The sequence below is a fragment of the Thunnus maccoyii genome, chromosome 16 (assembly GCF_910596095.1).
Source record: "Thunnus maccoyii chromosome 16, fThuMac1.1, whole genome shotgun sequence".
NCBI lineage: Eukaryota > Metazoa > Chordata > Actinopteri > Scombriformes > Scombridae > Thunnus > Thunnus maccoyii.
The window spans coordinates 10,895,891-10,923,072 of NC_056548.1; the positions used below are offsets into that span (position 1 = coordinate 10,895,891).

The 27,182-nt window shown below is 41.3% G+C and overlaps 3 protein-coding genes across 4 annotated transcripts in view; all 3 read right to left on the minus strand.

Moving 5' to 3' along the window:
* Positions 1 to 15,648, minus strand: part of gna11b (guanine nucleotide binding protein (G protein), alpha 11b (Gq class)) — a 28,231-nt gene extending 12,583 nt beyond the window's left edge. Inside the window, exons 1-3 of one of the 2 annotated variants that reach the window (XM_042436962.1) lie at positions 14,577 to 15,648; positions 3,346 to 3,530; positions 786 to 940 (exon numbers count right to left, since the gene is read on the minus strand). In XM_042436962.1, the coding sequence (XP_042292896.1) occupies positions 786 to 940; positions 3,346 to 3,530; positions 14,577 to 14,712 (476 nt within the window). In that variant the 5' untranslated portion in view covers positions 14,713 to 15,648. The remainder of the gene's footprint in view (positions 1 to 785; positions 941 to 3,345; positions 3,531 to 14,576) is intronic. The other variant, XM_042436961.1, reaches the window with a different exon arrangement.
* Positions 15,649 to 16,053: 405 nt separating this feature from the next.
* Positions 16,054 to 21,658, minus strand: LOC121914022 (protein ALP1-like). The gene is made up of 4 exons (XM_042436960.1): positions 21,302 to 21,658; positions 19,693 to 20,241; positions 19,443 to 19,603; positions 16,054 to 17,944 (listed from the first exon to the last, which is right to left on the minus strand). Exons 1-4 carry the CDS (start codon positions 21,464 to 21,466, stop codon positions 17,512 to 17,514), a joined length of 1,308 nt encoding a protein of 435 aa, XP_042292894.1. The 5' UTR covers positions 21,467 to 21,658; the 3' UTR covers positions 16,054 to 17,511.
* A 1,630-nt stretch (positions 21,659 to 23,288) lies between these two features.
* On the minus strand, positions 23,289 to 25,694 carry tpgs1 (tubulin polyglutamylase complex subunit 1). The gene is made up of 2 exons (XM_042388461.1): positions 25,166 to 25,694; positions 23,289 to 24,180 (listed from the first exon to the last, which is right to left on the minus strand). Exons 1-2 carry the CDS (start codon positions 25,507 to 25,509, stop codon positions 23,535 to 23,537), a joined length of 990 nt encoding a protein of 329 aa, XP_042244395.1. The 5' UTR covers positions 25,510 to 25,694; the 3' UTR covers positions 23,289 to 23,534.
* Between the last annotated feature and the right edge of the window lie 1,488 nt (positions 25,695 to 27,182).

The window sequence follows — 27,182 nt, forward strand, 5'->3', positions numbered from 1 at the left end:
CGAGAAGACTCTTAGTCGGCCAAGTTTTCATTGGTCTGTTGGCCGCGGGAAGGATTAGTTAGTTATTAGATAGTTAATATGTCGGGCAGGAAATCCAAAGAGTGGTATTATTTCGAAAGGGTAAAGGACGACCCCAAGAAGGTGACATGCAAACTCTGCAGGTAAACATTCGCCTATCATTCATTGACCTCAAACATGACTTATCATCTGAAACACATAAGTAATGTTAGCCTAACTTTAGCCACAGCATGGCTTTTCTAAGATTAGATAGCCTAAATTAATAAATACATTGTCATATGCACAAGTAGGATTATCCAAGTGTTCGTGGGGAATGTGGCGAAGCTAAATTACCTCACTTACTGCATGTTTAACTTAATGTGCATTTCTCTCAAACCATTTTTTGATGCCCCAAAAATATACAGTATATTCAAATAACTAAATTAATATCATAAACGTGCAATGAATAGTTGACTACTGGCTTGAACTATGACTATAAACCTTTAGTTGGGGGCAGCTCTACTTATTAGGCACTAATTTCTTGTCTAATCAATGTAAATTTGGATTTGCAAGAATTTAAACCAAATCATTACAAATTCAGCATTTCGCAGAACTAATAGCAACACCAATAAAACTATTAGTTCCCAAACTAGCATCACAGACACACACACACACACAAAAATTACATAAGCACACTCAGATTGTATCAGACATTCACACAAATACCATTTTTAAGACAGACATCACATCCCTTGTCTGCACACATACAGAGAGACAGACAGACGTACTATTTAGTGGAGTCAGAGAGCTGGTACTCTCGGCGGCGGTCATAGGCCTCCTGGATCCCCGGGTCGGACCAGAGGCATTTGATAGCTGCGATGTAGGGGTGGTCAAACCCATTTATCTTCTCAATGTCCACCTCCTTCACCAGCATGGCATTAGACTGGAGAGACAAAGGCAAGACAAGGGAAGGAAGAGGAGATGAGGAGCAGAGAAAAATCCAGATGGAGGATAATGATGAATAGAGAAGAGCAGTAAGACAGACAACAGGGCAGACAGAAATAATGAGTGCAAAGCAACCAGATGTATTTACTCAAATATCATTTTCAGTTTCAGTTAAGACATTTGAGTCATCTGTAGATAGTTCTCTTCACTGTCTGTTTAGACTATGTGGCTGATCCTAACCACATCCTTATTTTACTTATTTCAAGGACAATATTTGTGCTGGATAAATTGACTGCAACATACATTTTTCCTGGGAAAAACCTAAGACATACAATTGGTCTAACTGGGAAAAATTGTAGCTAAAGAGGTTGTATGTTGACACATGGCTTAAAAAAAGAGCAGCATAATTGACATGGATCTATATGAAAATGTCAGATAATTATTGTAAAGCATTTAGAAAAATGTAATGTTCAACAGACATGCGATAGGGGGAAAACTAAAAGTAAACTCCTCAGTGTTTGACACAAAGTTGACACGCCGCCTTTCAACTGTCCAACTATTCAATGTTTTTCATAGCTGTAATTTGATAACACTATGTAACACAAGTTTTGTTCCTGGGTTGAAAGTTATTTTCTAATTGCTTATACCTAAAAAGGATAGAAAATGGCTGCTATTCCCTTCAAACTTTGCTTTTGTGACCTGGACAATGATATTTTGAAATTTACCAATTTCCAATGGGAAAATGGATGAATTTGCACATTTTCATTCACATAAAGTCACAAAAAAACACCATATGAATCAAAATGAACATGTTTACACAAAAGTGACAAAATATGAGTAGTGAGTAGTTTTTCAAGATTTACGATTATACTGTAAAACACTTACATGAGTCAAGCCCCAAATATCTTATCTGGTGATTCATATGTTGTTTTTTCTGACTTTATGTGAATGAAAATGTGCAAATCCACCCATTTTCCCATTGGAAATAGAAGATATAGAATAGAAGTTACATTTCAAAATATCACTACCCTGGTCACAAAAGCAAAGTTTGAAGGGAATAACAGCTATTTCCTGTACTTTTCAGGCATAAGCAATTAGGAAATAACACTTACTACCCAGGAACAAAAAACAATTGAAAATTTGTTACACGGTGTAATAGATAAGAGGTACATCGATTTTCTTTTCTCTGAACGTCACAATGACCTTTCTTCAATGGTCACATACTAAGAAATTACTACAACAACTGGAAATACATGACTGTTCCCCTCTGTACCATTTTAACTACACTTCACAAGTAATTCTAGAGGCCTATATTCTTCTTTTTTTAGATTAGAGTGTCTATACTGCCTATTGCTAACATGCAGATGTTTAGCAGGTATAATGTTTACCATGTTCATCATCTTAGTATACAATACGTGATTTTGCAGGTATTTTGTCAGAAACCAAAGTATGACTTGATGGTGGATGATAAAAAGCCAAGGGACCACCAAAGTTAGTACATTCCTCCTGAGCTGAACGTGAAATTATGTATCAAATTTCATGGCAATCCATTCAATAGTTGATGAGACATTTCAGTAAAAGAAGAAATGTAAACCTCATGGTTGGCACTAGTAAAAGTCAGGGGATCATCAAAGTCAGAGGGATTCATCCTTTGGGGAGCCTTAATGTCTATAAAAATTTTATGGCAATCTATCAAATAGTCTAGTTGTTAGGATAATTATTTGCAAAAATGGAGACATTCCTATTAAAGTACTTCACTTTGTGACTGTGGCTTTTATTTTGACAAAGAAATCAATAATTGTGATCTAACATGCCTCAATCAAATTACACAAAGTACAAAAGCTGAAAAATACTGAAATTGACAGCTTCCACATAGCTCTTTTTTGAGAAATCGTGGTTTCCTTGGTAGTTTTTCTTGTTAAGCATATAAGACCAAAGCAGAGTGTATGCTAAAATCTGTTAACGAAGTCTAGGACAAACTAAAAATCTGGTTCATGTAGGACCATGCCTAACTTCAACACCTACTATATCTTGACATGACGTGTTTGCTCTTTAGTCACAATGTTTAGGTGACTCTGCTGCTCATTCATAATATAAACCAGTGACTCTGGTCTGAAGGAACGTGCATTTTCTGTCCTACTGAATAACGGACTACATTCACCTTGCATCCCAGGTGTAAATCAGTCCTCAAATAGAGGCTCACAATAAAAGACCAGCAGGGCTCTGAGGACTGGAATTGAGAACCACTGTTACATACAATAATAGACTATAATTATGTAATTGTATTGTGCCCACACCACCGGTAACTACTTAATTTTCAGTCCTATGAATGTACAGTAGAAGCAAAGGCAGGCAGGACATAAAGTACATTCCCTGCTCTTATTTCTGTTGGTCAGTCCTTACCCGATTCTGTTCATATTTGTAGGGGATCTTGAGGTTCTCAGTGGCACGAATCATGGCCTGCATGGAGGTGAAGATGTTTTGGTAAACAAGTCGGATGAAGCCTCTCTTATCTTCGTCTGAGTAGCCGGCTCCATGGATGATCCTCATCTGCTTGATGAAGGTGCTCTTGCCACTTTCTCCCGTACCTGAACGGGACACAGAACACAGAGACATCGAGTAAGAGACAGTAAAGTTATGCTGCGGGCGCTGTGAGATGGTGCTGCAGAGCCACGTAAGGCCTGGCTTGTTATCACATCTAGAATACAAACCAAGACGCAAGAGACAAGAGGTGTAATGTTGCATTGAGTAGGTGCATTAAAAACCACTCAGTCCAAGATGCAGTTTCATGCTTGACCTTCTGAGAGACACAAAAAGTTTAGAAGAGAGAATTTTCTACAGCTTCTTCTTTTGACTTCGACACCTTTGTTTTCCTTGTTCAATAACAATAAATACACTTTTACCACTTTTACCACATTTTTACTATTCCCTTTGAAATTAGCAGGACTGCGTTATGGTAAATTCAATCTCTGACTTTTGCAAACTTTTGCATCTATTTGATTGATTTTTCATCTATTTAATTTGCTGGATAAATCCGAGTACAACTTCTTACTTGATTTTCTAGGAAATTGACTATATCACAAGATACATTTCATCCACCCTCATTGATATAAATGGGGTGAACAAAAAATTAGGAATACCTCTTAGTATAAGACAATACAGTTCAACAGCACCGCAAACTACTACCAAAATGAGCATAAACTATTGAATTCTTTACAACAGTTACTGTGCGAAAAACTAAGCATTTTAATTTCATGAAGGTAGGATTTAAGCAGGGCTGTTGCATTAAACTAGGAGTGTCATAATTTCGATTCTATATCAAAATTCGATCGACATGAGTGATCAATTTCATCCTTCGAAATCAAAAGTAGGGTCGGTGATTCTCCCTGTATTTTATTTTTCTCTCCATGCCCGCCTACTTGCGTGTGTCCGGCATGCACCCGAAGAAGAAAGATAAACAACATCTAAAGGATGACACAGCATGGCTTACCGGTAGCCTGCAGCTGTGTTACTTTTTGAGACACCGTGGCCACTGCTGGAGATGATGGACAACAGAACTGGAAAATCCTTCTGCTTCCCTGAAATCACCGGTGTGGAAACATTTTGCCTTCCCCATGAGTTGTGTAAACAATGAATGTGTTGTTGACAGAAAAACTACAGCTTGTAGGCTATGCTACACCCTTTGGTGAAGTTGACAGATTTAAACGTCCAGGGTCAATAACTCATAAGTGAAACATTCTTAAACACAAACGACGCCTCTTTCCTACTGTAGTAAGGTAGACAACGAGCTAAAACCTAATTTCCACCAAAACAAGCCGTCCTCTGAGCTGGATAAATAACATTGTTCTCTATGTACAGCTGGCTATGACACAAGTGTGCAGGGATTAATCCTTGTGGCTTTTTGCAGGTGAGGAAACTCAAACTGTTGCTGTAAAGTACCCTTCTGCCATCTAGTGGCTCTTTTTTTCCCCAAAATTCCTGATGAATTAAGTTATTGTTATTACATTTTAAATAAAGTATTTAAATTTGACCATATGACCTTAGTGTGGTACATTCCCAAAAACTATGGTGGTTATATCACACGTGATACCATGTGGCCTATCCTTTTAAAGAAGAATTTGAAAATGTGAATGACAGTTGTCAGAGCATTAAACCAATGATCTGTTGATCTTTACAAAATCAAGACTCAATAGTCTAACAATGACATAGCCGTCAGTGCTGAAAGAAAAGAAGAAGTTTAAATCGAAAATAAAATAAAATTGAAAGTCAGATCGAATTGTGGATTTAGATAATCATGACACCCCTACATTAAAATGCATTAATTCTAGCCAGGGGCACCCAATAAACTTGCGCGTGTATCAATATAACATATACTGTGATAGAACATTTGATCCATATTACCAACTCCTATTAGGTGCTAGTCCCTGTGCCCTCTGTTTAGTGGACAACTCATTTTGAAAGCACGCTCATCCACAGTGGTGCCAAGATGATGACAAGGAGCCAAATCAGCGCCCCAAGACAGATGCTCCATGAGAGGCAAAAATGAAAGAAAACCTTGATGCTAGTTGAAGAGATCCTTGAACATGCAGCAGTCTGTTTTTGTGCTTGATGTGTAATTAGTCATCATTAATTCCCAGTTAATCGATAAGCAAGGCAAATGAGCACAACCCGGTAAAAATGAAGCATTAGTAATGGTCTAATAGCTACTTTTATCTAAACTAGATTAATGTGAGGCCACCATCTAAGTCAGTTTCACGCATTATGAAATCACTCTACTGAAATTCCAAGTTGATTAACTAAACTGGTTACGACTGCTAATACGTCAAAGCTTCTTTGTCCTGACGTCAGGAAGTTATCGCAGAGTTTGGAAAAGAGAACGAAACGAAAAATATTTCCGGGGAGAAAAAGAAAGTGTAATGTGGGAAAATGCTAATTAATTGAGTGAAGATAATTAAGACAATCTGCTCTATATTCAGGATCTAACACTGGGCTGCCTCTGCCAAAAGGTGACAGCAGGGGTTGTTGTCAAAAAGGCTGCATTCCTTCAGTGATCCTCCTCTGCCCTCCTGAGTCCATATCTGGCTGTAAGATCATCGCAATTATCAAGTGGTGTCGGGTTTCCAGATTTACATATATAGTAAGGAGCCTGAGCAAAGAAAAGATTATAGGTATATACTTTAAGACATTTATTCTGCTTCTTTCCACACTACAAACATCCATTATTTCAAAGGAGAAATTACAATCTCAAATGCCGGTTTTAAAGCTTTCTGAGATCTATAGTGATTGCTTGGGGGGGGTCTAGTGGGCCTAACCCACATTTCACACTAGCCCTCTTGTGTTCTACATGGCCAGAAAGACAACCCTCAGGCTACCAAAAAAAAAAAAAAAAAGAAGAAGAAAAAAGCCGATGGCATTTCAGTCCTCCTCAAAAAAGGGATCCAGCACATCCATGATATCTGCAAACTGAAAGGGAAAGACGAGGAGGAAAAAAAAACACACACATACACTCATCTCACCACCACCTACATTCAAGGTTTTTGAAGAGCAGCCATATTTCCGTTACCATGGCAACCCCTCCTCTGTCTCCCTCTCTTTTTCATTCCTGTGTTTTTTTTTTCTCTTCTTCTTTTTTTAAATCCCCCCCCCCCCCCCCATCCGCCCCTTCTCTCTCCTCTCTTTCGTAGCAGACAGTAAATATAACTGTGAGCCCCTCAGGCTTGCTCTGTGCTCTTCATCTTTTGGTGTACCACAGAGAAGAAGGGCCTCGGCTCCACAGAGACTTTGTGGGGGGAAAAGCTGGTCTGAGGTCAGTATTAGGGGGGTTACCAGAGGACTGTAAAAGGGTTGGGAGAGATAGCTGCGTCTTTGTTGATGCAGGAACGATATGCCTTAACTTGTGATGCAAAATTTGGGTTTCAACACTCACTCCATAAGGGGAAAAGGACCTTCCTCCATCTTCTCCTCCAACTAAATGTCCAATTTTGGAAAACAGAGACTGGACAGACTCTATGATACAGTGAAAAGGTCTTATCTTCCTCGTTTCTCCTGGATGAATCAGTGCATTGCAGCGAATGCCACAGACCGGTACCTGCAAAGTAGTCGGCCTAATAAAATGGTAATTGTGTTGCTAACAAAAGGAGTCAAGTACAGAGTGTGTTCTTTGTGTTGGGCTGCAGTGGTAGTGTCCTAGTAGTGACTGCAGACTGCTTCAGCTAAGGAGCAAGAGGATCACTCTCCAGCTTAATGTCTGATTTATTTCTCGTGACCCCGTCACAAGATCTCCCTCCGCTGTGTTCTCTTAACTGTCGTGTCCCTCTTTCACCAGACAACACACTACGAGCCTCTGTCTTCCTTTTTTCCTCCCCAAGATTGTACCAGCCCGAGCCACAACCATTTCCTTGCCCTCACCAACTCTCCCCCACAACTACACACTCGCCCCCCTCCCTTTCGTCACAACCCCTCCTAACCTCCCTTAGGCTAGAAATATGCCTCTCCATTCTCATCCCTCTCTGTCAAGAATTTTGGATATTCATAACTAGAATCCATCCATTCTTTTTTGGTAATGACCTAGAAAAAGGAGGTCACCTTTTAATAGCTCACACACTACTTGGGTTTGATAATGCTTTCTGTTCTAGGTAGGAACGAGTGTGATAGGAAAAGACAAGAGAGCTTGGATTACGCCCCAATACAACAGTGCAAGGCACACTATAACAGCCCACACACCAACACTGGTCTTTTATTGTGTCTCTTGGAACAGCGCGTCAAGTGTCAATCAAAGCTAACTCAACGACAATGAGCACAATATTAAAACTTGCTCTGCGTAGCCAAATTCAGGACAACTAGTGAAATAAAAACAGTATATAAATACTAGCAGCTATCCATCATGTAAAGACGCCAAACACTTCACCTGTATCCTCTGTTGCCAGGCTAGCTTTCATAAGCCTTTACATAACGTGACTGATGTCAGCTTGTGACACAACAACTGATGTACTTGACACTGCTGTCTTGGTACAGCACTTTTGGTTGATCCCAGTTGCAACACTAGTTATGTCTGTGTGCGTGTGTGTGTGTGTGTTTGCAGAGCCTGCTTTGTTTACACTGTCTGCTTGTATCGTATAATTCTTCCATTGGGCTTCACATGCAGGCACGAGTGGCCACAGAAGGCCTCGTGCACAAGCAGGGCAATCTCTGCTAAACCCGGCCCCCCCCGCAACGCCCGTGACAGCTTTCGATGAACATGAGATGGGGAGTATCATGGCGAACCTGCATGCAAATACACACAAATGTAGTGGTCAATGGGTATGAACATTGTTGGCTTATCTTAGCTGTCTTTCAGGCAGCGCAATCTCAGCAGAGAGAGAAAATTTGCATAGATATATCAGAGGTTAAAGTATTATCAAAACCTCGAAATTGCCATCAGCCAGGTGTTAGCATTTTATCATCAGCGCTCCGGAAGGATACTACATGAATCAGGCAGTCACAAGGCTAACCAAAATGTAGCGTGGGTCTCAATCCTTCACTAAATTAATCTTGGAAACTAGCCTCTTTCAGGCGCCTAAAGTAAGGGATTGAGCCAAGGCAGCCTGGAGCTACACAACACACACACCAGCTGCCTAACCAACTGTGGACACACACAGATCCTGTGGTCAACCTCAAGGCATGCATGTTACCTCCACTGCGATGGCCCATTTCTTCCCTTTTTTTTTTCCTTGCAATGGCCTAGGCCATGCAGAGCAGACAGTACAGGACTTCAACAAACACACACAGACACATGCATATAGAGACAGGAAAGAGGGCTTTTTCTCTCTCAGTTCTCTTGCAGATTTTTAACATGTGTTGCTTTGCTGTCAGGATCCGGGTAAAACACTGCTGCTTTGTGCTGATGTCTCTCTGCCTCTGATGAGTGCTGGATGTGTGTGTGGGTGTCGGAGCTGTAAATTGAATATACATACTATAGCATGCACTGCGCATAATACACACACTCGCAAATTCAAAAACCTTCATCTGTCCACCTTAGGATGGCTTTGTCTGTTCACCAGTGAATATGTGCTGAGTGCTGTTCTGTTCGAGTGGGTGTGGGTGAGCCAAAAAAAAAAAAAAAAATCTAATACAGGCTTTAAAAAAGATTTTGGAGTCAGCAGCAGTGTTTTAGTCTACAAAAAACATACACTCTGCTTGGCTGCTATTAACTAAAAACAGCCAAATCCTTGATATTGACATTATTTCTTAAGCCATAGCAATTATTTTAGGGAATCTCATCATGGAAATTCTGTGAGATAACATCACTTTATGTCCACACATGGGCAGAAACCGTACTTAACGCATCTCTGCTACACTGCTTTAAATGTATCCACATTTGGTTTGCACGCTTCTCTCACGATAGACCATTCATGTGGCTGGATGATTTCCAACCTTTGTAGAATTCACAACCACAATACACGCCTAACATTCTGCAAAAAAAAAAAAAGTATGTCAATAGTCTTATCATACCAAATCCAACTTGAAACTAAAAGATGAGGTGACAGAAGATGAAAGTGTGATCAGAGAGAAGTGTGGGCTTTACTGTACACAGCAGCTGGTGGGAGTAAACAGGAATGAACATGCCACCCTGTCAGCACAGAGAGGGGCTGGAAGAAACTGGCAGTGAACAGAAAGGCAAGCTACGTCCCTGTCCTGTCTGGGGACCAGGGTAGCAGCAGTATGTGGGACAGTCACCATCTAGCCTCATTCACCCCCATATCTCAGGAGAACCAGCCATGACCCCATTTGGAACGTGTGTGTGTGTGCATGCGTGTGTGTGTGTGTGTGTATGTGTTCATCTGTAGCACTATGAGCAATATGAGGAATTGTGTAAAAGACACCATGTCAAAAAGAAGAAACAGTGTTTACAGGGCTGTCTGAGACCTGAGCATTTATCGCAAACTAGCATAAATATAGAGGGAGTCTGGATGGAGACATCGGCTGTGTTTAATGATGCAGAACATACTCTGTGTGTGTGCTCACTTCACTACGACTTCAAGATTTGTGAAGTGATCGGTGACCTTTTGACCTAAAGCAACTTGGAATGACAGCAAGACTTTTAAAACATTATATTTGCGGTTCAAATTTTAAATAATCCTTACCGGTTACTGGAAATTGTATAGAGTGAGACAGATACTGAATAAAACACGACCAGGAACAGCAATCAAGCTTCATTAGAGTCTCCAAGATGTGATCTTACATACAGCACCTTATCATTTCATTTTGTGTAACGTGTCCATAACAGATATTTCTACACAATCTTAATTATCATACAAAGTAGTTGCAGTTTTTCCAAGGCCTCACATGTAATTCATGACATACAGAATCTGTTTTATCTGAAACAAAAGTAACCAGCATTAATTTACCTAGCCTAAAAGATGCTCAGAGAGAAGGTCTGGATAACATTGGTAATAAAAACATCATTATGTCATTCATGCAAGTAATGTGAATAAATGAAGCACTTTAACCTGAGAAAAAAAAGATTTTCCTGACATTAATGTTACTATAAAATCCGAAGTTTTACAAGCATCCTACTGAATACTGTCTGGTAGCAAAACATTTTCATTCATAACAATGATGCAACCACAGTTACAACCACACATGCTGAGAAAACTACAACATGGTTGTTTGTGTTTCAATTTTAAATCTGTTTTTTCAGACACTTTCTGAACTATTCTCCAAAAAAAACTATGCATAGAAAAAGTTGAAGTGAAAGTGAAATCATCAGGGGCAAAATATATCGGCTGATATTAGTTGAACACAAATATGCAAGTATCTGTGTGCACTGACTAATAAGTCACAAGAAATTGCAGATTGTACAGAGATGACCAGGATATGTTTGAGGTAATTTGGAAAACGTGTCTCTATTACATAATTTGCCCACCGCAGAGATCTGATAAGTTCTCTCTTCATCTGTAAAATGTACTGCATAGTACCTATCTTGGTTTCATATGCTTACTAGCAGGATCTTTATCAAAAATGTTTATGTAAAAAAAACAAAAAAAAACATCCGCTTGTATATCGTTGTTAGACATACGCAACGCCTTTCTCACAATGATTTCCATACTTATAAGTGTTGGATCTGACCATGATGAAGAGGATTTCAGTATGACTGATCATCCACATAGCTCCACATTCACTGGCATGAAAAAGTACCGTACTCACTCACTCACAGACACACACACACAAAATCAGTGAGGAGTAGAGCTAGAAGATCCCTATTGCCATATATGATCAAAATAAGACGGCTTGGCAAGAGAAGCAAGGTCAGCAATAAACATTTGAGCCTAACCCCTGATCCTCTTCCTGGTTCAATCAGACTGTTCGCCTAAAGGATGTCTTAACCTGGTAACAAGATGTTCTGCTGGAACAGAGAGAATCAACAAGAACAATTCAACTGACAACATTTTGGCAAACTGTACTGTCCTTTAAACTGGGATGATGCGTTATCAAGCAGTCATCAACATTTTAGTAGTTGAGTCAACTTTGCCCCCGTCAGACCCTTTTTTTCCCTCATATACCGTGCTTGACAAATTCTCTGATGACCAAAAATGCCATGCTGACGTAATGCCGGGGATGTTTTACTGACCATCAGACATTCTGTTCCTCGGATTTCATGTAGAGGCAACATTTTCCTAAAAAGTGAATGCCCACTGGTACACTTGCAGCTTGACTGGGAGCTTACAATTTACCTCAGTCAGCACTTTGGGAAACCCTGAAGCGTTTGCCCTTCCATCTCACTTTACTGACCGTTCGCTCGCTCCAGCAGTTCATTTACCCGATGCAGCAAAGGCCACAGCTCCTGGCCCACTGTGTTTTGACCAAGTAGAGGCAAACCACTGTTCTGTGGAGCAGGAAGCTGTCGGTATGGCCTGATATGGCCCTCAGTGACAGGCAGCCAGACTGTGGGCACTGCTGCAGCCTTGGCAGTGCTGTTACTTTATGACCAAGTGGCTAAGCTTGAAGCAGTTATAGCATTTACCTACAAAACTAACCCTAACATTCACCCACACTGTATTCTCAGTCTGGAAACTTTACGTCTCTGTCTGGCATAAAATCGAACCAAACCTCAGTTGTTTCGTCTTGTGTTTTGCAATTCTGGCAATGCACCCTGGCTGTATAGTAAACCCTGCCAGGAAAGGAAAGCGAGACTGAAGGAGGGTGGACCTGAATTAGTGATAGAAACACTGTTGGGGGAATGCTACATCAGTCTAGATCTGAAACAATTATCAGATTAAATCGATAAGCTGAGAGAAAGACCACTGGCAACTATTTTGATAATTGATTCATCATTGTCATTATTTTTTTGAAAAAAACTTCAGCCTCACAAAAGGGGAGGATTTGCTGCTTTTCTCTGTCTTATATCATTGCAAGCTTAATAGCTTACTGGTAAGAAAATGAGCCATTTTAAGATGGGAAATTTGTGATTGTTCCAGTATTTTCTTGCATTTTACAATTAATCAGAAAAATAATTGTTGGAATACGGATAATGAAAAATTTTTTTGTGACAGCTCTCCATCAATCATTCAATAGTGAGTTCAGACATCTTCAAGTATCACAACACCAGATGTGAATAGGCTTACACCACCTTCATGCCTCCACACTAAAATATTTAATCACAGAAGCTACAGCAGTCTCCAGTGACACATTATGTACAACTAAAACTGTGCATACGTAGACAGGAGTTGTTGGGTACATGGCTGCAGGCTTACATGAAATAAACAACCAATCTTCTGTATATGCACCGAACTGTGAGGTAGCTAATGGCAGACCAACTTCCACAACCATCTACTGAGATGGACAAACTGTCCGAGCTCAATATTCCTCTCCTTTAAAATACACTTGATAGTTAAATATTCAGACACAGAGATCTCCTTCTTCCTCCAGCAAGGTATGGAGAGGCAGGCAGCTCACTGCGAGCCGTGGTGCCTGAGAATAATGCCAGGGGATAATAGGAGTCAGTGACATCTCAAAGTCTGAGCAGCGGATGTGTTTAACCAAGCCTATTAAGACCTGGACTAATCCTGCCTTACACGTCCTTATCCAGGCGTCCACTGACAGCCTTAACTCACACAGGATGGGCCACTTACAGCATGACCGACTGCAGCTCTTGCTTTCTTTCTTTATGTCTGTCACACTGACACTTTACATGTTTTTTTTTTTTTTATACTTGATGTCAAAATCTGGCCGATACTGGAAATACTTAGACAGCAACAAAAACACTTAGTGAACTGGTGATAAACAGACACTCAAGCTAGAGTGGAGATAGAACGTAACTGATCAACTCTTCATCCATCATCTGGCAAGAGAAATATGACTGCAGTACATTTCATATCCTCTGCGCAAACACAAACACCCCTTTTCACCTGCTCACCCTGGCAGCCAGGTAGAAAAGAGTTTTACGGCGGATAAAATGTATGACACAGGATAGAATACGTCCCATCGACGATATGGCTGTGGTATGGCCTACTTCTCTGAGCTGAGGTATTCAGCAGGGAAATGAAAGGAGACACACATGTCAAATAACCAGGGCTGCTTTTGGTGGGCGAGAAATGAGAGCAAACGTTTTGAAACTAAGGATGCAACCTAGATAATTCTAATTGTCCTAAAAATGGACACCTGCTTTTTTTTCTTCAAAGAGGTTTCACACTTATCTGTTGTTTTAACTGAGTGGTGGGGTCACATCGTACGCACCCAGTTAGAAGTTAGGCGGCTACAAGATGCATGTATACACATTAAATTTTTCCTGAAAGGGATGCAAGTACATTTGTGATAAAACATGCCCTATTGTTCCTCTTTGTTTCCACAGAACTATGAATCAATGCAGTACAGGCCAACTTATTCAACAGCAGCTCCCACCTGCCCACACACCAGCTATATAAATAGCTAACCTACTCAGCTAGACTCCAAGATGAGGGGGCAAATCCCTCAGTATCCTTGGCTAATGGACGGGTAGATTTGTGACACTGGGTGCACACTAAAAAAAAAAAAAATACTGATAAATGAATGCAAATCAAGCAAGGTCTAGCTGAGGCACCTGAAGCTCCATCCAGTTGTACAAATGTTATGCAACCTGGTTTAAAGCAACAGTGCACAGCAGCCCCCAAAGCTGCTAATTCTTCTATTATAAAGAGACCATCTTCACCTTTTAACCACTATCAGCTAAGAAACCACGGTGGCAGTTCAGGGGCTGGTTAGCTTGAGGGGCTAGTCAATAACATCAAACTGGCCCACTGACTAGCATGTGGTGGCCTGTAAACGGTGACATCTTAGTAACTTCGATGCCAAATAAGCTGTTGTCTGCACACCAATGCCAATACATACACTTGAATAAAGAGACAGTATCGCTGGCTGGCCAATTCATGCAGATACGCACCTCGACAAGCCAGTTTACTAATTTTAACTGAGCAAGCTACAAAACAAGCCACGCATTTCGAAAAAATAAATATGCCATAACGTTTCTCATACTGAAACCAGGCTCCCAGCTAGCAGCCTTAACTCGTAGCATATTTGCTAGCATTGCCAAGAAGGCCCAAAAGGAGGCTAGTTTTCCATATAACGACACAAGACATGACAATAAAAAAAAGATATTTCAGGATTAGCATGCCACATACCGAGAAGAAGTAATTTCAGCTCTCTCCTGGAGTCTCGCTTGTCTCGGCGCAGTTGTTTGTCAATTTCTGCATTGATTCGTTTCGACTCCTTCGCCTCTTCGCTCAGGCAGCAAGCCATCATGGACTCCAGAGTCATCCCCTCTGCTTGTGGCAGCCCGGTTAAGACGGGACCACGACAACGCTTGCCCACGGTTTCAGCTTCTCCCGAAAAAAAACCCCCGGTCCTCGCTTCGATCTCAGGGCGAGGAGGAGGAGGTGGTCTGTCGGGGCTGGACGGATGAGTGGACGGGACTGGGGGGAGGGGGAGGGGAGACTAGCTAGGGGCCTCGCTGTCAAGTTGTCCCCCCCGGCCGAGAACAACTGCGACTTCACCCGGGTGTTCTCGGCAAATCACGGGAGACTCGGACAGGGGAGGGAGTCAGGAGACGGTAGGGGCCTCCCCGAGATGCTCTGCCCGCCCGTTTCTCAACACAGCTAATATTAAAATGACTGCAAACTGTTACAGATTTAACCACTCAATAGCCGGTGTATATCATTAACCCTCTGCTCTGTCACTGCGCGGTCCAATCCTGTCTTTTCGTCCGTCACTGTGGTCCAATTCTAGCTTCACAATCCGCCAAAAAGTGGCTGAAAACTGCAGTGTCGCGACATCCAAACCCGTTAACAGTTGATATCTGTGCAGTCTCACCAATGTTAGCTAGCTCGTTTACACCTGAAAAAGAAGTCGTAGTCCTTGCCAGTAAGCCAACGTTAGAGTGATAACCGTTATTGCACTATCCACGCCGCAGCAATGCGACCGTTTTAACTAACTAACGTTACATTAGCTAACGTTGGCTAAATTAGACGCAACGGCTACGGGCGCTAGCTCCCTCAACGACGCCTAAGCTACTGTGTCAACCCGCAGTGATTGAAACAGCAGGCTGGGTTGAAGGAATTTGTCCGCCTAGCTAGCGATAGCAGGACAGCACCCCATCACATCCTGAACCATTTTGACGGTGAATATATCTATGTATATAAGCTACAATCACAGCCTGAAAGAAGGGATAAAAAATGCGTGCCGGTTTAGCTGCTTTTTTATTTTTTGTTGTTGTTGCCAGAAATGAGTTCACAGCAAACAGCTGGCTCTCAGAATGGCTCGTCCCTGGAATAAGGTGGGCACATACACGCACATATACACACACATATACACACACACACGCACTAGTGTGATGCCAAGCAAGGAGGAGGAGAATCAGTGGTGTTGAGTGACAGACGGAGGATTGCATGAAACAAGTTTGTGACAGACCAATTGACTGAACGAGGCGGGGTCTTTGGGTTGGGATCTGACTCTCTCAAGTGAACGCTCAAGTTAGAGGTCCATGAGATGCAAAACCGTCACTATATATGCATTGGGAAAGAGCTGTTTTTTGTACTTCTCTATAAATCCTAAGCACTGGATTTGAGATCAGTGCTAAATTAATAATCTGCATTGCAGAAGAAGATCTTTCAACAATATCAACTGTCCATCAAGGCAGAATAGGTTGAAATGAGCACTCTCCATCACTCCATCAATAACCTGCAGTATAATGCATGAAGCGTCAGACCAAGAGGAATGATAAACGAGGTCTGTGGCCGCACTTGGACTGTGATACCAGTGACATCTTGTGGTCATACTCTTAGACTACAGTTGCATGCAGAAACTAATACAAGCTCAAGAACTAGGTAATAAAAATCATCAATAAAAGAAAACCATGCACACCAATCTTACTTTAAATAAAACTTGGAGCTTTATGACGTGGTGCATTACACAAATAATGTACAAAAAAACAAGCACAGGGTCATGATAAATAGAAAAAGCAGCCTGTTATTACATAATTGAAAACAAAATTGTTTGATGAATACAAAATTGGGAAAAGGGCAATATAGCTACTCTTTAATTCTTACCACAAGTGGGGTAAAACATGTAACATTTGACCAGATGGTGGCAGCAGAGTACTGACATAGTCCCCCCTAAATCAGATGTGTTTTTCTATTGATGTATTATGATTTTAGTACATCTCACTCAGCCTAACAGGCAGAGGTCTACATGGTCAGATATGGCCTATCTTTATTAGCCTAAGCTTTCAGTCAGATATCCTCCTCAAGGCATAAACAGGTAGCAAGTGAATGCAGCAGTGTCTATAGAGACAGCCAAGAAACACTAAGCACATTGAATACACAAATTTTACAGTACCTACTTGTTTATAAAAGAGGACCTAACCTGCATTATAAATTGGTTAGAGCCAACATATTGCCTAATTCATAAATGGACTGTTCTGGCTCTTCTTAAACAGGGAAATTACCCCTGTGCCAACTGAACACAAAAGTTCCATAAGACGCAAAGATATGAACTGTCCCTTAGCGTGTCACTTTAATAACCATTCACACCCCATTTCCTCCCTTAGGTTCCAGGGCATAGAGCAGATTGCTCTTCATAGAGGGGGTGATGTTAACAGGAGGTTATGCCAGCGAGAGCTCAGCCCTTCATACTGCTGTGTTCACTTGATACCTGTTCATGCCTTGAAGAAGGTCTCGCAAATTAAAAAGATTCTTGCACAGATTTGAGGGTGCAAATGCTTTTTTTTTTCATTCAGTTTGATATTTTTTAGCTCCAGCACCTCAGCTAATCTGATACTGGGTGAGTGGTGTATTTTTCTCTATTTTTGATTAGTCTAAGCTTTACATTTTCAATTTTAGGTGCATTTAGGCTTACATATGCCTTGATATTTAATGTTAACATTGCCATGACTACAGTTAGCATTAAGATACTGGTTAATACTGGAATAACTGAACGACAGAGTTATGTTGCCATCCCAAAGGGACAGCCATGCTACTTGTGGGGCTAAAATATAATAGTACAAGTACAAATGTTTACAAGAATTTCAGTAACATTAGTCCTCATGTTTAAGAACCATTCTCAATTACTCTGCTGCTCAAAGTAGTCACAGAAGAGGCGTCGGATCTCCTCAGCATGACTTTGGTCCATGTTGGTTGAGATGAGCGGCTTGTGGCTGGGTTGAGGGCTCTCTGCCTCGGCTACCTCCACCTGCCACTCTGCCTTGAAGGTGTCCCCGTGAGACTCGCACATGTTGTGCAGAATGCAGCAGGCCAGGATCATCGTGGGTACCACATCCAGCCCACAGTCATTCCTTTTGCTCAGGCACTGCCAGCGTGCCCTCAGCCTCAGCAGCGCCTCCTCGGACACACGAAGCGCTCTGGCGAGCCGCCGATTAAAAAGGCGCTGTGGCTCCGTCAGCGCTGCGTGACTTGCCCTTCTGCCTTTCTCTTCAGGATAGGCCTTCATCAGCCAGCTCTGGAGCGGGTAGCAGGCCTCCCCGAGCAGCACATACCTGGACACAACAGATGGTTTTCAGTCACTTGAGTAAAATAACACACTAAGACTTTCAGATTGAATAGATAGTGTAGATAGATATGTAAAAATTAAACATGTTTGATAGGATTGTGACAGCAACCGCAGGCTTTATGTTCAATTAAGAGGCAGAGATTTGATTCCCAAATGCCTGTACACCACAAGATGTGTGCTCATTCCTTTTGTCATTGCAGAGTCCGCAAGATTTTGAAAAACTGGCAAAACAGGGTTATAATCAGGCTTAAAACTGTGTAGTGTGTGGATGTCCTAAATGTATAATTGGAAATAAATGAAGGTACAATGTCTGTCATAGTCAGGCATGTGAAGTCCTTCTGATTGACTTAACATAACTGCCATTTCACCTCAGCTTTCCATAGCCTGTTCTTTTTGTTGATTAAAAAAAACATATAAGAAAGATGTTTCCCTATGAAATATCAATGCTGAAATTGTCTGGTGTGCAAATTTATAATACTACAGGAATATAAGCTGTTTAATTACATCCAAAAATATATCAATTTGTTCCCTGTAATGAGAATTTCTAAGCAAGATGAACAAAATTATCAAGGCTTTCAAAACACCATTTCCATAAAGCATGACACAGCTTTTAAATCGCCACTTTGCTCCTTTTGAACAGATGGTAAATAGATATCAGTCCCAGATTTAACTTTCACCACCCACTTGTTCAAACCTTATGTGCATCAAGCCATCATGTTACAGTCCTCTTTAACAACTGTAGAGATTTAACTGATGGTGGTTACCTAGCCTTTAAGTTAGATGCTATTTCAGGTAGACAGATGAGTGACAAAGGCTGGATGCAAACCCGACAAACAAATGGAAAGGAGGGAAAAGACTACACTTATTCCCTTAAGGTAGAAATTAGTATATTGTATCCTTAAAAACTGAAAAAAGTCTCTGCATACCTGAATATAAGACGGGTGCATCGGAGGAAAACACAACTTGAATAAAAATTAGAAAAATGGCCACACATTGTCTCCCTTACTGCTGGAATAAGCTACATAATAGGTATTATACCTGATGAAGGTCAAACAGATCGAAACATTGTATAAAAATGAATATTCCAACTGTGAGCGAGACAGTGTCGGGGAGTTGTTCTCATTATCTTTAAATATCTTCTTCACTTACAATTAAAGATTTATTGGGAACAACATTTCGGTACACCGACTTTCATCTGATGAAGGTCTGTGTACCGAAACATTCTCAATAAATCTTTAATTGTAAGTGAAGACATTGAAGATAAAAAATAAGAAACTCCCCCAAACATTCCCAAAAAATCTTTTATAACTGCAAGCGAAGAAGACAGTGTGCAGGAGTTCTTTGTTCTACTTTAGTCGGCCCATGGTCTTCTCCAACGCACCTGTCGATCTATAGGTGTGCAAAAGTTCTTCTCCTTGATCTTTAAATGTCTGAAATATGTTATTTACTGTAAGTAAACTGTCATGCATTTGGCTTAACTTTACCCAAGTGGTTTTCCCATGAAGATAGGTGGTGGGGCAGGTGACAGTCCACCTTCCGCAGCTGTGGCCCACAGGGATGAGTTCTGTAAGATGTCAGCTGGGTCCGTCCCTCCTGGGAAACTGGCACATACATCCCAGAATTGCCCCCGCCCACTAACAGCCACCTGAAACACCAAAGACAAACAGTCAAAATGTGATGTGGGACAACTAACGGGCATGTATTTACACAAGCATACATAGGTGCCTTCTCCACCTGAGACAGCACTGAGAGCCAGCCAGCAGGGTTGGCATAGTCGGACGCGTTGCTTGATGGGGTGATGATAGCCGTGTGGAGCGTTACTATAGCAGCGGCGCAGTGAGGGAAGCCCCAGTGGGACAAGAATAGCTGGGCTGAATCCTCCAGCTCCTGCTCATTGGGGGGCCGCAGGTAGACAGCGCTGAGGAGCGCCACGATGGCATGACACATGTCTCTAACACACCTGCACACAGTGGACTTCCCCACACCAAAGAGGGTGCTGATGGTGCGGTACTCGATGTTCGATGCTAGACGCCACAGAGCCACAGCTACACGTTTCTCCACCGGCAGCGCCAGGCGGAAGCTGGTGTCCTGGCGAGCCAGACGTGGCCGCAGCTTGTCACAGAGGTAGAAGAACGTCTCCCGGCTCATCCGGAACTTATCCAGCCAATCAGAGGGCTGGAATTCTGTCATCACCACCCGCTCCCACCAATCGGTGCTTGGAGTTGTGGTCCAGGGACGTGTGCGGATGCGGACGTTGGAGTGGGTGCCTCCTGCTATCATCATCTGGGGAGAAGATGATCCAGAATAAAATAAAACTGATTTTCTTTAGGTTAATTCACTAATTTTTATCCCTCTAGTCACTCAATGACAATTTGTTAAAACCACTGTTCGAATTTATTACAATGCTTTTGTCATTTCCAGCATTTCACACGTTTTCTCTTATATGGGAAAATATTGTTTGGTTTCTCTGGCCACAGCAGATATTATGAGGACAAATTCTACCTGATCATTTTTTATCATAGTGATCCACCCATGTAAATGCAATAAACCTCATTATGTAACCTTATAATAAACAATATTAGCACTGCAACTAATAATTAAATCAACAGATTGGTTGTTTGGCCTATAAAATATTAGAACATGGTGAAAAATGTCAATCCCTATTTCCCCACAGCACAAGGTGCAACCTCAAATATCTTATTTGTTCCCAATCAACAGTCCATAACCCAAAGACCCAAAGATATTCTGTATATTGTCATAGCAGACTAAATAAATCCAAAAATATTCAAATTTAAGGAGCTGGAACCAGAGATTTTTGGTATTTTTTATTTTTTTACAATGACACAAAATGAAACATTATCAAAATTGACTAATCGATTAATTGTTGCAGCTCTGAACGATATCTCTATTATTGCTCACAGTGCAAACAGGAAAGCTGTCCAAACATATTTGCATGTCTTTTGCTGTTTTTATTCAATCAGTCCCTTTTTGGAAAGAGCTGTAAATCCTATGTCTTGGCTTTACTTTATCTTTACTGTTTCTTAGTAAAAATGCACCTGGTCAAGCTGTGTTGACATGATGTACATTTTTGGGAGGCCTCTGACTGACAAAAATGAATAAGTCTAGCGGAAAATGTTGTTTTGCAATCCAAAAAAATAGCGATTAGATATTATACGCGCAGAAAGTGTTCTTACTATAACCTCTATGCATGTTGTATGTTAATATAATATAAACAGCAATATGTATAGCTGTAGACAGCATTGGTCATATGACTGTGATCACAGCTGTCTAAAGTTTTTTTGGGGGGGAGATGCAGATGTGAGACAGAGAAGGAGGGACTGACCATCAGCATCCTCCTCTGCCTTTGGAAGAAGTACTGCCGATGTCGGATGCGTCTTTGAATCTCACTGCGCCTCTGAATGTGGGCGTTGTTTATGTCTCTCCTGCGCTTCAGCAGCATGTATGTCATCAGGAACATGACAGACCGCAGCTGCTCCTCTTCCTCCATTTTGACAAGTTCAACCAGGAGGCAGCAAGCTAGACATTAAGTTATAGTGGAAGAAAAATGCTTCAAAACAACCCTGGTGTCCATGTCCAACTACTTCCGGGTTCTTCTTCTTCTATTTGGTTTTAAGGGTTGCTGCCATCGAGCGTTATTAGGCGCATTACCGCCACCTTTTGCTTCGGAGTGTTGACCAGAGATTGAAGCCATTAAAAGATACGTTCACAAATTTTCAAGTGTGTCTTAAAACAACAGTCAGGTGCCCATACGGACACTGAAAGAGTTTTTTTTCGCTGTAATCATTCCTCCTGTTCATACTGGCTACTAAGAGATCCCCTTCAAATGCTCTTTCAGTGTAAGTGATGGGGGACAAATAAAATCCACAGTGTGTCCACAGTCATTTTGTGCAAAAATGCATTTAAAAGTTTATCTGAAGCTTATATGTGGCTTCAGCAGTCTGAATTATTCATATCAAGTGGACGTCTGCCACATTTATGGTCTTTTTAGAATCAAATTCTCTCATTGTGTTTCCTTGGACAGGGTTTCCCTGTTGAGCTGCAGTGGAAGAATAGTAAAAAAAAAAACTTTGGCACTAAAATCTGAAGCTTCATATTAGCTTCAGATAAACTTTTAAATATATTTTTGCACAGAATGAGGCTTGTGGATTTTGCCCCCATCACTTACACTGTAAGTGCATTATGAAAGGATCTCCTAATGGCCGGTATGAACAGGAGGAATGATTACTGCAAGAAAAAACTGTTTCAGCATTCATGTGGGAGCCTGACTGTTGTTTTAAGATAAACTTGAAAGATTGTGAACCCATCCTTTAATCCTGTCTGTTTGATAAACTCAAAAAAATTTATATTCTACTGTATAATTTGACAGGTTCATTCATGTTTTTATATTAAACTCCAGTACTCCACCCTCTCTGAGTTCCTTGGGTCTGTGTCTGCTCTTTAGTAACCACCAAGAATGATGCTGCCATCTAGTGGTTACAAGTAGTGAAGATAGTTGAGTATAAGTAGTGGTTGAGATAATGTTTCGGGCACAGTTTTACATGTCAGACATGTTTAATTATTCACATCCCTCTTAAACTCATATGACCATGACTCATAAACTCAAGTAGTTGAAAGTTAAGCCTACTGTGCTCTTTGCTTTGTTTGTGGACAATCAGTTGCAAATATACCAGCACTGCCAAGACTTAAAACACAAACTATCAGCATGTACAAACTGCTAAAGCAAATATATGCTTACATACACTATTGATTTTTGTTAATATATATTTTTTGTTGTACTCAGTGTTATCAATTGCCATAAAAAATCAGTTATTCTTTGGAATAACAAAAACTGCTCAGTGTTTGAGATTAGTTTGCAGAAAGCAAACATACGGTGAGGTGCAAAGCCATAAAGGCATACAAATGCAAGACAGCTGAAATAAGTAAAACTCACATTGGGCTTCCCAACATGTCAGGATCAGGATAGTACAGGGTTAGTATCTGATTTTCAAATACAACTGGGCAACTATTTCTGTTATCAGGTGATAACAAAACATGAGAAACACCATTGGTATAATGCAATACAATCCAAGACCACAGAGTTGAATCAGTACCTCTCTGTGAGTCTCAACAAAACCTGAAATTTATAAGATTAAAAAGTAGGATTTATTGCAGGGCTGTTGTATTTAGGACAGGGTGTTACTTTCTAATCAGAGCATTTCATGGCAAAGGGCTGAACAGCAATGGAAACTATCTCTAATAAATAGAGTCTACACAAGGAACTCTTTGTCCTTCACACAGCACAATAACTGCTTGCTAAGTCACAGCAGATGTCGATTTCTCATCTTTTCCACTTTAATAAGTTCAATAACAGACAACAAACAGTATGTTTTACATGAGTGCCATTCTTCAAATAATGGAATTATTGGGTTCAATAAGTGTTTTGTGGCAACTTTTCATTTGGGCAACAGTAGATTTGAGTTAGAGGTAAGAGAAGGTGCACATAAGGTAATTATTTATTCTAGGATATACTGTAGTGTGCTGTACTTTCAAAAATTATGAGAAAACAGAGAGGAAAGCTAGGACACGACTTTTACTCGAGTGATGAAGAGCTCTGCTGCTGCATTCTCAAACTCCTTTGCGTCCATGTTGCCACCCAGGCCCCGCGTCTGTGCTCCAGACATGGCCTGGGCCAGCTGGTAGGGAGAGATCTTGGCACTGGCCTCCAGGTAGCGAATAGCCTTCACGTTGGCCTCCAGACAGGAATTGGCTTTGGTATTAGCATTAACACAGCAGTTTGCATCACAACCCTGTGAAGTCTCCAGTGCTTCCTTTAGGGTCCCCAGCACAGCCAGGCACAGTGCCCGCAAGGCAGGCCCTTCGTCTGGGCAGCACACCTCAGCGTAAAGCCTCTGAGCCTGCCGGATGTAGTCTGAGAAAACCGCACACGTGAGCACACCGTGACGGAAGACATCATAAGGGACGGCCTCGTGGTCTTGGCAATTCAGGCGACGGAGGAGCGGAGCGGAGGTGGAGGCAGGGACTCCGCCCTCACTGCACAGGCACTGCAGAGTCTGTGTATAGAGGCCTCCTCTTACCCCTCCACCTCCTCCTCCTGTGGGGCTGTCAGTGCAGGGGCCATCAGGAACGTCATCTGGACGTCTACGCGGGCCAGTGAGGTTTAGGAGGTCATAGGCTACACGGACGTTGTTGCTGAAGGCAGATCTGGGTTTAGAGTGAGGAAGGAAAAGCAAGTCATTGGTTAGTGTGCAGCAGGGAAAACTTCATCTTCCATTATATTCCTATTAATTTCTGCTGGGCTCAACTACATTGTACTAATGGGTAAATTTTAACAGGGGAGGGATGATATGGCAATCTATCAGTACAGTCTCCACACTAGTATAATACTGTGATATGTAGTCAATACACTATAGTACAAAGTATCTCAGTTTGATAAAGGTATGACATATATTACATTGTCATTTGCTATTTTTGCATTAATTTATTATTCAATGGTGAAAGAAATGATGACTCTGGAAGGAGATGTTGCTGTTGAATCTTTTAAATGTAATTTTTCAATGCTGTGAGCCCCAAACCAATAATGCCTGTATGGCTAAACAGCACTAGAGGCCAGAAATATCTCCTTTTGTAATTTGGATAAACCTTAAATTTACACAGTTAAGATTAAGATATTAAGATGAGAGTTATTACTAAAGACACAGAGTTATTGTTGCCCTTGCTGCAGACATTTTCACTGGAAAGATTCTGCTTTCTCGTAGAACTACTCTGTTGAATGCAGAATAAATGCTGAATGTTGCACTTTATCATTGTCATTGTCTATAAAATTATGCAGTACACAGTGCATCACAGAATTGCCTGTTTCAGTCAATGTAGGCCTACAATATGAGTTACTGTATGGCATGCATATCGTGCCTATAATCATATATTGATTAAAACTATCACTATGTTTTTCACAGTGACAAGAAAAAGAGGCTGCAACAAAGCAACAGAGAGAATGAGCTTCAGTAAAACAGACATTCATTTGCATTAATAAGCAAAATAATGAGTAGTTGAATAATTAAGCCTGGATTATTTAAGTGACTACGTTAGCACGGTGAAAGAATATATGTATTATCTCATATAGGAGGATTTGATAGTTTTTATATTAACATTCGTATCGAAAGGGTTTGGCTCTGAAATGCACCCAGACCTCTGAGAGTGGTGCGCCAGCCGCAGGTGCCACAGAGCCCGGTTGAGATGCTGCTGCTCCGGCGCGCCTGCGCTCATCGGGCCGTTGATCAGATGCTCTCCATCGCCGCATCCAGCTGTGCCGCCGGTGGTCTCTGTCACGGAGGCGAGGTTGCAGAAGTGGTCGGCCAGGAACCCGATGGGATCATCCGACCTGGCCTCGACCATCTTCAGGATCGCCCCGCGGAGCAGCTCTCCGACTCCAGCCTGCGACAGAAACTCCCTGTCGCTGTCCGATTTTGTGGCTTTCCCTTCGGACAACCCAGGAGGAGTCACCCCGGTCCGGCGTTTCTCCTTGTCCGCCATTCCTGTTGATGTCCCGTGTCGCAGCAACGGCAGCGGAAGTGATTACCGACCGGTCGGGAAACAGGAAACGGTGTTTTTATTTATGATCTAACGTTATCTAGCTATGCGGTTATTAAAGTGGAAAAAAAAGATTTGAAAACACCCTAAACAAAAGACTTTCCTCCAAAACCTTAACAGCACCACTCCCCTCTGCGGGTCTTTCTGGTTGCTATGGAGACGGCTCAGTACCCCAGGCAGAAACAGATGATGGGCCCCATGACCCAGTTCCTCCTAATCTATGTACTGTCTACAGTTTTCTGTGCTGTTATACTACCTATAATACTTTGTTGTGTAGTAAAACTAATTAATACAAGAATATACAACATATAACCTCAGCACAAAACTGAATTAATTTAAAAAAAAAATAAAACTATCTTCAAAACAGGGCCTCTACTTTAAAGCTCTTATCATGTCAGTAAATCATCACAATAAGGGGGAGGGTGATATGGCAACATATCAGTACAGTCTCCACACTACTTATGGTTCTGTCCCAGTATGGCTCTATGTCACTCCACCAGTCCACTAGATGCCTTCAGACGTTTCTGCCCATTTAAGACTGGACTGAATAGGAAGTAGGACAGATAAGAAGTTATAAATTATATTTAAGGACCACTTGAGAAACTTTCTACTTTGATTCTCATTAGAACTAAGTGCTCAAGTGAACTGAAACACTTGTTATGTTATTCAGAGCTGCAGCTGTCTTTTAGTCCTTGTAGAAGGTGATGTAGTGCTGAGATTGGTTTGCTGTGTTTGCTCAGTGTGACTTGTGCACTTTAAGTTATATTTATGTAATTCCAAGACAGTTTAATGAATGACAGTTTATATATGAAGAGGATTGTGCATGGTTATATTGTGGACTTTTATTTGGCTCATGGATGAAGTTCTGTTTTTGATGTGTACTAAGCCTAGAGCAGCTATTGCCTTTTATGTTTTTTTTCTTTTTTCCCAGCCTGCTCTTCCCTCCAGACCTGCCCTGCTCCCTGTGTCTTCCCCAGCCAATCAGCTCCCAGCCTGCCCTTGCATCTTGCCACCTGTTGCTTGTTGTTTCATTAGTGCAGTTTGTATTTAAGTGCTGGTTTTCGGTTCAGTTTTGTTGGATCCTTTGTTCAGTTTGCTCTACTTTGTTCTGCTCTGTTTATCCAGTTTTACTTTGCCTGTACCTGAGCCTAGAATAAAGACATTATTCTTCAGCTTTGGTCTGCCTACAGTCTCCTGTATTTGGGTCCTTCTGCTCCACTCCACCTAACGGATATGTAGTCAATACATTACCAACAAAGGGTCTCAGTTTTTGATAAAGGTATGACGTATATTACGTTGTCATTTGCTATTTCTGCATTAATTTATTATTCAATGGTGAGAGTAATGATGACTCTGGAAGGAGATATTGCTGTTGAATCTTTTAAATGTCATTTTTCAATGCTGTGAGCCCAAAACTAATACTGTCTGTATGGCTACACAGCACTAGAGGCCAGAAATATCTCTTTGTAATTTGGATAAACCTTAAGTTTACACAGTTAAGATTAAGAAATTAAGATAAGAGTTATTTCTAAAGGCACAGATTTATTTTTTCCCTTGCTGCAGACATTTTAACTGGAAAGGTTCTGTTTTCTCATAGAACTACTCTGTTGAATGCA